The 12,223-nt window shown below is 42.3% G+C and overlaps 1 protein-coding gene across 1 annotated transcript in view; it reads left to right on the forward strand.

Annotated features, from left to right (window-relative positions):
- Positions 1-12,223, forward strand: part of LOC144504716 (utrophin-like) — a 631,247-nt gene that overhangs the window by 75,536 nt on the left and 543,488 nt on the right. Inside the window, 1 exon segment of the mRNA XM_078230463.1 lies at positions 10,059-10,120. Coding sequence (XP_078086589.1) covers positions 10,059-10,120 — 62 coding nt within the window.

Consider the following 12,223-nt stretch of genomic DNA (forward strand, 5'->3'; position numbering starts at 1 on the left):
TCGGAAAAACCCATTTGGTTCGCTAATGTCCTTTAGGGAAGGAAATCTGCCGTCCTTACCTGGTCTGGCCTACATATGACTCCAGAGCCACAGCAATGTGATTGACTCACAACTGCCCTCGGAAATGGCCTAGCAAGCCACTCAGTAAGGGCAACTAAAGATGGGCAATAAATGTTGCCTAGCCAGCGACACCCAAACAAAAATGTTTGATTGATACTCAGCTCCAAATATATCTATCCTGCTCTTTAACATCTCTGACAAAAGCAATTATTATTTTGGAATAGTGTTATTTCTGCCATACCTGTTGCCATACCTATTGCTTCTTTAATTTTCTTAACTGTAGGGAAAACCATGGTGGTGCTATCCAGACAAATATTTACTGAGTTTTAAAAATGTAATACAGTCGAGTTAATGAGACTGTCCAAAATAGGAGGTGTGGGTTTTGATTAATGGGCATCAGTGCCAGTATTGGGGGAAAAGGGAGCTGTACCACTGGGGCAGCCTTTGTGTGAACTACACTGGGATGAGTGTACTGGCAAATTGTGTAACTAGGGTTGTAGAGAGGGCTTTAAACTAAATAGTGGGAGGGAGGATACACATGAAAGGTGATTCAGAGAGAGGGATGGTAATAGTTCAGGGTAGCGATGCAGGTAATGATAAACAGAGTGTGACAGAAAGGAACAGACCATACAATCACAAGATTGCAGCAGCAAATAAGGTCAAAGTAGGCAACTGTAGTGAAAATACAGAATTAAATTATCTTTATCTGAATGTACTCCACATTCATAACATGATGGATAGCACAAATAGAAATTTGTGGGTCTGTTTTGATACCATTACAAAGACATGGTTGCAAAGTGACCAGAGTTGGGACCTGAATATTCAAGGGCATTTGACATTTTAGAAGGACAGAAATTTAAGGAAATATTTTATATCTCTCAACCAAGATATATTCCATTGAGAAAGAAAGAACGCAGCATCCATGGCTGACTAAGGAAGTTAAGTGTAGTGTCGAATTGAAAGAAAAGATGTGCAATGCTGTTAAGAGTGGTAAGCCATAAGAGGGGAAATTTTAGAAATCAGCAAAGGATAACTTAAAAAAAGAATAAAGAGGGAGAAATTGGGGTAAGAGAGAAAATTAGAAAGAAATATAAAACAGACAGTTAAAGCTTCTACAAGTATTTCAACTGGAAGATGGTAGCTGAACTAAGTTTTAGTACCTGAGGGGGTGAGAATGGAAATTAATAATGAGAAGGAAATGGCAGACTTTAAACAAGTATTTTGTATCTGTCTTCACAGTACAAGTCACAGGAAATTGACAACTTTATTAGAGTTCTTAGCAGGCTTGGCAGCATCTGAAAGGAGAGAAAAGAGCTGACGTTTCGAGTCCAGGTGACCCTTTGTCAAAGCCTTTTGCTTTGCTTTGCCTAGTTCTAGACCCTTTGCTTTGACAAAGGGTCACCTGGACTCGAAATGTCAGCTCTTTTCTCTCCTTTCAGATGCTGCCAGACCTACTGAGATTTTCCAGCATTTTCTCTTGTGGTTTCAGATTCCAGCATCCGCAGTAATTTGCTTTTATTAGAATTCTTTACGGGTGTAACAAGCAGGGTGGATAAAAGAGGACCAGTAGCAATAGTGTATTTGGATTTTCAAAAGGCATGCAATAAGGTGCCACATAAAAGGCACTGCAGAAGATAAGAGCTTATAGTATTGGGAGTGATACATTAGCATGGATTGAGGATTAGCTAACTAACAGGAAACAGGGTTGAAATAAACAGTAAAATGTTCAGGTTGATAAACTATATAGTGGAATGCTGCTGGATCAGTGCTAGGGCCTCAAGTATTTACAGTATAGGTGATGGGAAAAGCTGTTGTAGCCAAATTTGCTGACAATACAAAGATAGATAGGAAAGCGAGTTGTGAGGACGATACAAAGAATCAACAAAGGGATATAGATAGGTTAAGTATTTCTATGTGTTGTAGCTCGAAGCAGGACCACTGAGAGAAAAAATAGGAAGGAAGAGCTGACATAATCTGGGTGGCCTGGGAGAAAGCTAAATCAGGCTGAGGAGTAGAGTAGAGACTGGGCAGAGTGAAATGCCCTTTGGTAAATCTGAGGCCCAGATCAAATGTTTAAAATGTTGGCCCTGATCCAGTCTGCTATAGTGCATGAGTATGATCGTGCAAGGCCTTTCTACATTATAATAATAAATACACTTCAAAAAGTTCTTAATTGGCTGTGGAGTGCTTTGGGAGGTCTTGTGGTCATGAAAGATTCTGTATAAATGCAAGTCTGTCTTTCTTTTTAATTCCTTCTTTGAACTTTTAACTTCTTGTGAAAGACCTCCAGACTGTGTCAGTGCATGCAGTCACTGAGTGATGAGTTGAGCTGAACCACCTGATACTGGTGTTTCCCAGCTGTTTTTGCAGAAACATGTTTCCATCCTCTTCTAAAAGATGTCCACTCAATGTCCAAAATTTCAGACCACCATTTGAGTCCATAGTGATTGAATATCAAATTTCCTACCCCTTATTGGTCTACTCTCTGCAAGAATCCCTGAAATGGATTTTCATCATTACAGTGGAGTTTGCCATCTGAACTATGAATAGTAGCTAGCAAAGCTGTGTTGCCATTTTTCTTTGCTGATCTTTTGATGTAGGATTCCGGTCACACACATGAGTTAATGAGTTGCTTTTGTGCTCATTAACTGTCACTATGAAATTCCACATTAGCAAATAATTTACAAGTTGAACCAGTGGTAGAAAGCTCTGAAATTGCTTTTGGCATTGACATTTCGTTATTAATGAACAGTATCATCCTGTTCCGGGATCTTTTCTGTTGCAAACTAGAAGTTTATCAGGTCAATGGAGAAAGAGAGCAAAGTTTAAACGCCGCTGTTTAAAAAAGGAAGTAGACAAAAGGCGGGTAACTACAGGCCGATTAGCTTAACGTCTGTAGTTGGGAAAATGCTGGAATCCATCATTAAAGAAGAAATAGCGGGCCATCTGGATAAGAATGGTTCGATCAAGCAGACGCAGCATGGATTCATGAGAGGAAAGTCGTGCTTGACGAACTTACTGGATTTTTATGAAGATGTGACTAGTGCGGTTGACGGAGGGGAACCGGTAGATGTGTTTTTGGATTTCCAAAAGGCATTCGATAAGGTGCCTCACAAAAGGTCGCTGCAGAAGATTGGGGCACACGGAGTTGGGGGTAGGGTGTTAGCGTGGATTGGGGATTGGCTATCCGACAGGAAGCAGAGAGTTGGAATAAATGGGTGCTTTTCTGGTTGGCAGATGGTGACTAGTGGCGTGCCGCAGGGATCAGTACTGGGGCCTCAACTGTTTACTATTTACATAGATGATCTGGAGGAGGGGACTGAGTGTAGGGTAATAAAGTTTGCTGACGACACGAAGATAAGTGGGAAAGTGAATTGCATGGAGGAAGCGGAAGGTCTGCAGAGAGATTTGAATAGGCTGAGTGAGTGGACGAGGATCTGGCAGATGGAATATAACGTTGGCAAATGCGAGGTTATTCACTTTGTAGGAAATAATAGCAAATTGGATTATTATTTAAATAGAAAAAAATTACAACATGCTACTGTGCAAAGGGACCTGGGGGTCCCTTTGTTTGTCTGGAGCTCTGCATGACAACGTTCCGATGAGACAGGGGGGTGTTGGTAGGGTACGGGAACCGTGGTGCACGAAGGTTGTGATGAACCTGGTGAATAAGAAAAGAGAGGCGTACAGAAGGTTCAGAGAGCTAGGAGGTGTTAAAGATTTAGAGGAGTATACGGGATGTAGGAAGGAGCTTAAGAAGGAAATTAGGAGAGCGAGAAGGGGTCATGAGAAGGCCTTGGCGGGTAAGATTAAGGAGAATCCCAAGGCTTTCTACAAATATGTCAAGAGTAAAAGGATGAGATGTGAAGGCATAGGACCCTTAAAAGGTGAAGGGGGAAAAGTTTGTGCGGAACCGTTAGAAATGGCGGAGGTGCTTAATGAATACTTTACCTCGGTATTCACGGTGGAAAGGGATCTGGGTGGTTGTACTGCTGGTTTGCGGTGGACAGAAAGGATCGAGCATGTGGACATAAAGAAAGAGGATGTGTTGGAACTATTGAATGGCATCAAGGTTGGTAAGTCGCCGGGACCGGATGGATTGTACCCCAAGTTACTGTGGGAGGCGAGGGAGGAGATTGCGGAGCCTTTGGCGATGATCTTTGCATCGTCGATGGAGACGGGAGAGGTTCCGGAGGATTGGAGGATTGCAGATGTGGTCCCTATATTCAAGAAAGGGAACAGGGACAGCCCGGGAAATTACCGACCGGTGAGTCTAACCTCAGTGGTTGGTAAGTTGATGGAGAGGATCCTGAGAGACAGGATTTATGATCATCTAGAGAAGTTTAGTATGATCAAAAGTAGTCAGCACGGCTTTGTCAAGGGCAGGTCGTGCCTTACAAGCCTGGTTGAGTTCTTTGAAAATGTGACCAAACACATTGACGAAGGAAGAGCGGTGGATGTGGTCTATATGGACTTCAGCAAGGCGTTCGATAAGGTCCCCCATGCAAGACTTCTTGAGAAAGTGAGAGGGCATGGGATCCAAGGGGCTGTTGCCCTGTGGATCCAGAACTGGCTTGCCTGCAGAAGGCAGAGAGTGGCTGTGGAGGGATCTTTCTCTGCATGGAGGTCAGTGACCAGTGGAGTGCCCCAGGGATCTGTTCTGGGACCCTTGCTGTTTGTCATTTTCATAAATGACCTGGATGAGGAAGTGGAGGGATGGGTTGGTAAGTTTGCTGACGACACCAAGGTAGGTGGTGTTGTGGATAGTTTGGAGGGATGTCAGAAGTTGCAGCGAGACATAGATAGAATGCAAGACTGGGCGGAGAAGTGGCAGATGGACTTCAACCCGGATAAATGTGTGGTGATCCATTTTGGCAGATCCAATGGGATGAAGCAGCAGTATAATATGAAGGGTACCATTCTTAGCAGTGTAGAGAATCAGAAGGACCTTGGGATCCGGGTCCATAGGACTCTTAAATCGGCCTCGCAGGTGGAGGATGCGGTCAAGAAGGCGTACGGCGTACTGGCCTTCATTAATCGAGGGATTGAGTTTAGGAGTCGGGAGATAATGCTGCAGCTTTATAGGACCCTGGTTAGACCCCACTTGGAGTACTGCGCGCAGTTCTGGTCACCTCATTACAGGAAAGATGTTGAAGCCATTGAAAGGGTGCAGAGGAGATTTACAAGGATGTTGCCTGGATTGGGGGGCATGCCTTATGAGGATAGGTTGAGGGAGCTTGGTCTCTTCTCCCTGGAGAGACGAAGGATGAGAGGTGACCTGATAGAGGTTTACAAGATGTTGAGAGGTCTGGATAGGGTAGACTCTCAGAGGCTATTTCCAAGGGCTGAAATGGTTGCTACGAGAGGACACAGGTTTAAGGTGCTGGGGGGTAGGTACAGAGGAGATGTCAGGGGTAAGTTTTTCACTCAGAGGGTGGTGGGTGAGTGGAATCGGCTGACGTCGGTGGTGGTGGAGGCAAACTCGTTGGGGTCTTTTAAGAGACTTCTGGATGAGTACATGGGATTTAATGGGATTGAGGGCTATAGATAGGCCTAGAGGTGGGGATGTGATCGGCGCAACTTGTGGGCCGAAGGGCCTGTTTGTGCTGTGGCTTTCTATGTTCTATGTTCTATGAGTCGCAAAAACTCAGTCTGCAAGTACAACAGGTGATCAAGAAGGCAAATGGGATGTTGGCCTTTATCGCGAGGGGGATAGAATATAAAAGCAGAGAAGTCTTGCTGCATCTGTACAAGGCATTGGTGAGGCCGCAGCTGGAATACTGTGTGCAGTTTTGGTCCCCTTATTTGCGAAAGGATATATTGGCCTTGGAGGGAGTGCAGAGAAGGTTCACCAGGTTGATACCGGAGATGAGGGTTGTAGATTATGAGGAGAGATTGAGCAGATTAGGTTTGTACTCGTTGGAGTTTAGAAGGCTGAGGGGTGATCTTATAGAGGCATATAAGATAATGAAGGGGCTGGATAGGGTAGAAGTGGAGAGATTCTTTCCACTTAGAAAGGAAACCAGAACTAGAGGGCACAGCCTCAAAATAAAGGGGGGTCAGTTTAGGACAGAGTTGAGGAGGAACTTCTTCTCTCAGAGGGTGGTGAATCTCTGGAATTCTCTGCCCACTGAAGTGGTGGAGGCTACCTCGTTGAATATGTTTAAGTCACGGATAGATGGATTTCTGATCGGTAAGGGAATTAAGGGTTATGAGTAGCAGGCGGGTAAGTGGAACTGATTCACTTCAGATCAGCCATGATCTTATTGAATGGCGGGGCAGGCTCGAGGGGCTAGATGGACTACTTCCTGCTCCTATTTCTTATGTTCTTATTAAGTTTTACTGTCTTTTTTATGTATCTGCTCTTGATTAGATTGAAGTAATGTGGCAGAAACTTTAGTGTGTATGATGTGATTGCAGGTTGTGAGACTCCAACCAGATCTGCGCTGCCATTGGCATAAAAACCACTTATCTGTAGCCAATGGCACAAGAAGTAACAGCTTCTCATCAAGGTGGATTTTATTTGGTTATGCTTCTGTGCAGTCAGTGCCTTGGGACATTTTTGTGTTAAATGTGCTATATAAACATCCGTTGTTGGATTCTGAGCACCAAAGGCAACCTGTAATATGCAGGTATAGGCTGGAATACATTGAGCATGGGAGTAGGGGCAGTCTATTTCAGCTGCTGGGGAAAATGACAGCCTGCTATAATAGCTGTTCAGTGTGACCATCTCTTTACATGACATCATTATGTTAGCTATGATGGTAGAGTGGGATCTGCATTGGGGTCAGATAGAGTTGCATTGTAGTGCAGATACTCTTTGGCAATTTTTTCCCTTTTTTTGCTGTCATGTGTCTTTAGCTTATCAACAAAGGGTGTCTGTTTATATCAAAGCTGATGGAAAGCTGTTGAGACTTGCCCACAAAGACAACAGTGTGCCAAGTTTTCATCTGTGAGTTGTTATATAACAATGATGCCACACTAGCATTGCATACAGAGGAATACCTTCAGTGGCAAATGGACAGAGTCTCTCATACCTGTAGAGTTTGGTTTGATCATTAGCATCAGGAAGACAAATGTCATAGACTACGATGTTGCTTTCCTGCTATCTGTCAGCATTGACAATGTGATACTGGAGGTTGTTGATAGCTCACATATCAAGGCTCCACGATCACCAGCAATTTGTCATTCAATGCTGAATTCAACTTTTGCAGTGCAAAGGCTCCAGCTGCTGTGTCCAAGCTGAGTAAGAAAATGTGGAGCAACAGCAAACTGACTGAGAACTCTAACCTGTAAGTCTACCAAACCTATGCCCTCAGTGCATCCCTCTCCAGTATTGAGACCTGAATAACATATGCTAGGCAGGAGAAAAGGCTGAACAGTTTTCACTTTCTCAGATGTATACTTGGCATCCTAGGATGCAATCCATCAAGTCCAGGGGACTTCACGGCCTTCAGCTCCATTAGTTTCCTAGTATTTTTTCTCTAGTGATTAATCACCCTCCACACTTTTGTAATTTAATTATTTACTATTGTATGTTTTTTCTTGCTGTTTAATGTTATTGTAACTTCCTTGTTTAACCATTGTTGATTTATCCCCTTCCTAGAATTCTCCTTCCTCACTGGGATATATTTTTGTTGTGCATCATGAACTATTTCCTTAAACAATTGCCATTGCTCATCAACTGTCTTTTCTGCTAAACGCCTTTTCCAATCTACTCTGCCCTCATTCCTTTGTAATCACCCTTATTTAAGTTTAGCACAGTTATTTCTGATCCAAGTTTCTCACAGTCAAGCTGAACACTTAATTCGTCAATGTTATGGACCCTGTTCCCCCAGGAATCTGAGATTGTTTATCAAACCTACCTCGTTATACATTACCAGATCCAAAATAGCTGATCCCTGGTTAGATCCACAACATATTGTTCTAGGACACTTTCCTGAATATACTCTGAATTCTTCGTCATGGCTACCTCTGCCAATTTGACTTGAAAATCAAAAAGAAGTCAATTTGGATGAAGCGAAGAATAGGCAGAAAATATTAGCAGTTGCTGTTTTTAACCCTCATCAGTATCTGTAGTGTCAGGTAGAGTACAAATCAGGAAATTGAAGATACATGCAAAAGGATAATACAGTGATCACATAGAATCTTTAATCTTCTTATAGACTGGGAAAACCAAATTTGCAGTAATAGTCTGGAGATTGAGTTCATGGAATGTAGGTTTTGATTGAGTTTTTTGAAAGGTAGATGAGGGCAGTGCAGTTGATGTTGTCTACATGGACTTTAGCAAGGCCTTTGACAAGGTCCCACAAGGTCCCACATGGTAGGTTGTTGCATAAGGTTAAATCTCACAGGATCCAGGCTGAGGTATCTAAATGGATACAAAATTGGCTTCTTGACAGAAGCCAGAGAGTGGTTGTAGAGGGTTGTTTTTCAAACTGGAGGCCTGTGACCAGTGGTGTGCCTCATGTGTCACTGCTGGGTCCACTGTTATTTGTCATTTATATTAATGATTTGGATGAGAATATAGGAGGCATGGTTAGTAAGTTTGCAGATGACACCAAGATTGGTGGCATAGTGGACAGTGAAGAAAGTTATCTCTGACTACAACGGGATCTTGATCAATTGGGCCAGTGGGGCTGACAATGGCAGATGGAGCTTAATTTAAATAAGTGCGAGGTGATGCATTTTGGTAGATTGAACCAGGGCAGCACTTACTCAGTTAATGGTAGGGCTTTGGGGAGACTTACAGAACGAAGAGATCTAGGGGTACATGTTCATAGCTCCTTGAAAGTGGAGTCACAGGTGGACAGAGTGGTGAAGAAGGCATTCAGCATGCTTGGTTTCATTGGTCAGAACATTGAATACAGAAGTTGGGACGTCTTGTTGGAGTTGTACAAGACATTGGTAAGGCCACACATGGAATACTGTGTACAGTTCTGGTCACCCTATTATAGAAAGGATATTATTAAACTAGAAAGAGTGCAGAAAAGATTTACTCCGATGCTACCGGGACTTGATGGTTTGATTTATAAGGCGAGGCTGGATAGACTGGGACTTTTTTCTCTGGAACGTAGAAGGCTGAGGGGTGATCTTATAGAGGCCTATAAAATAATGAGGGGCATAGATCAGCTAGATAGTCAATATCTTTTCCCAAAAGTAGAGGAGTCTAAAACTAGAAGACATAGGTTTAAGTGAGAGGGGAGAGATACGAAAGGGTCCAGAGGGCACTTTTTTCACACAGAAAGTGATGAGTGCCTGGAACAAGCTGCCAGAGGTAGTAGTAGAGGCGGGTACAATTTTGTCTTTTAAAAAGCATTTGGACAGTTACATGGGTAAGATGAATATAGAGGGATATGGGCCAAATGTGGGCAATTGGGATTAGTTTAGAGGCTTAAAAAAAAGAGCAGCATGGACAAGTTGGGCCAAAGGGCCTGTTTCCATGCTGTAAACCTCTATAACATAGTTTCCTACGTGAGTATGTTGAGGACCCAACTAGGAGGACAGGATTTAGTTTTGGATCTAATATCGTGCAATGAGAGGGTATTAATTAATAACCTTGCAGTATAGCAGCCTATCGGGAAGAGTGACCATAATATCATGGAATTTTATGTTGAGTTTGAAAATGATATAATTAAGTCTGAAAAGATCTTAGACTCTAAACAAAATAAACTGTATAAGTATTTAGATATATGCCAGGTGATTGATTTTGGTCGACCGAACCAAGACAGGACTGAGAAACAAGAGTTAATGTTTCGACTCTTCTCCAGAGCCACGGATGGTCCCAAATCTGCTGAGTTTTCCCACTGTTTTCTGTTTATACTTCAGACTTCCAGCATCTGCAGTATTTTGCTTTTATATTAAAAATCATTGTTGCTCCTGAAAGTCTGAAACCTGGCATTGTAGCAGTCAATTACCCACTGACTGTAAATTCTTGTTCCCATGATTTTGTGATCTAGTTTTGATGATTGCTAACTTATTGCATGTTTTATTTTCAGATGAACATGATGGTGTGCAGAAGAAAACCTTCACAAAATGGATCAATGCACGCTTTGCAAAGGTAATGTTGAGATGCAGTGTGAGACTTGTCCATTGTTGTAGCACCTCCACTTCTGGTGTTGAGGCCACATGAGAATATGCAGGGTTATTATGTAGTGTGCAAAACTGCTTGAATGAACTTGACAGAAATGTTTGTGTTCATTTAGTAAGTGGCTTACTTTACAGTGTGGGGTAGACATACTTTACTGTGTAATGTTTTAATTCTGATAGCATTACCGATCACTACTCTGTAGATTGGCCTGTCATACTGAATTGGAAGAGCAAAGTATGACCTATTGTTTGTTGTTTCTGGAAGTAAAATCCCGTATTCGTTTGCACAGTTCTGTTTCACATTTTTAGTACTGTTGTCTGAGAGAGTCATCATGTGCTGGGAATTGGCACATTTTCTTTCCTCTCAGATAATTTTTTCCATGATGGAACCACTTCCTGTTCATTCTTGTTAAGAGATCTGGCAACTGTAAACTTTGTGTTCGGTTCTTTAGGTACAGCGTGGTGCAGTGAGGATGAAATAAACCCTTGGCAATTCTCTCTGGCACTTTGGGAACTTGTGAAATTTGAAGTAAAATTTCAGAATTATGGCTCTAGTGTTTGAAATTTTTGCTGGTGCTGTTTCAGTTAGATAGTGGGAGAGGAGGGACAAATCTAACCTGATTTGCACAAGATTGCTGTTACGTGACTTTTGCCCTTCAACTGAACAATTGGTATATTAGATGGGGAATATGCATCAGAAGGCTGAGGTATATCAGAGACTCAATAAATAAACTCCAGTAGGGGATGAAACTAGGATTGTTAAAACAAGACATTCATGTGAGAACCATTTAATGGGCCAAATGCCAGGGTGGGCTGAGGGGGCTAGCATTGGGAGAAAACACATTATAAGGAATTGGAGTTTTTTCTATCTTGAGAAAAACAAAGTTTCCCAAGAATAGAACTGGATATAGTTCAATGTGGAACGTACTTCTCAAAATATTTCTCATCTATTCCCATGTGAAAGTGCTCTGTTTATTTTGTTTCTTTTGCTTTTGAGATGTTCGGAGCTTTTAAAAACAAAATAGTGGGGGGGTTCCACGGGTCTGCCAGCTCTGATCACGAATCGCGGTGGCCCAGAGAATCGGGAGTTGGCGCAAAAATGGGTTTATGTCAGGCACCAAAGCCAGCACGATCCTCCCAGGCTGCTCTGCCGGCCCCAATCGGATTCCTGTCCATAGTGGATGGAAAGCCTTTTAATAGAGAGTTTCCCCTCTTTCCTGCATTCATCCCCAACTCCCCATGAGGATGCTTTTACTATCCTGACTGTTGCTGCATGTAAGATTCACGAACTTGGCTAAAGAAATTTTTTAAAGTTAATATTTATATTTGTACAGAGGATTTTAATGTTTCTGTTTTATGTCAAAAGCATTTTGCATTAACAGGAACTAAACTTGGCATCTCATTGGTCTGCTTTGGCTCAGTCACAAACTAGGTACCCAATGTGCTTAATTTCAAATCTCTGCTGGGTGTGCTCTGTGAAAACTTAAAAGATGCAAATACAATGTATTTAATGTAATATTAATGTCCTTGATGTTTGATATTTGATGAAAGCAACCAGTTGTATTTATGTACATCTTCAATGTAGTAAAACAACCTAAAATGAGAGGGCAGTGGGGGAAAATGGGGCAGGTTCCACAAACTGGATCAATAAAGTTAGGCCTGGTTCGACAGCTCATTGTGATCAGCACAAACAAGACACTAAGCCAGAGAATTTCCTGAGCTGTTGGGGAAATGCCTCAGGTTCTGGAATGACTGCTACACTTAGCTCTATTTTGCTCTTTCAACATGTGGCTGAGTTGAAATAAACTACAGGATTAATTTTTAATGTTTTAGTGCAAATCATTAACTATACACTAACAAGAATTTGCCAAATCAAAGACCTGTTCTGAAAAACAAGTTTTCACCCTGGAAATGACTAGCGTCAAACATAGAAACATAGAAACTAGAAACAGAAGTAGGCCATTCGGCCCTTCGAGCCTGCTCCATCATTCATCTTGATCATGGCAGATCATCAAATTCAATATCCTGATTCCCCCCTTCCTCCCATATCCCTTAATCCATTCAGCCCCAAGAG

This window comes from Mustelus asterias, chromosome 15, assembly GCF_964213995.1.
Source record: "Mustelus asterias chromosome 15, sMusAst1.hap1.1, whole genome shotgun sequence".
Lineage (NCBI taxonomy): Eukaryota > Metazoa > Chordata > Chondrichthyes > Carcharhiniformes > Triakidae > Mustelus > Mustelus asterias.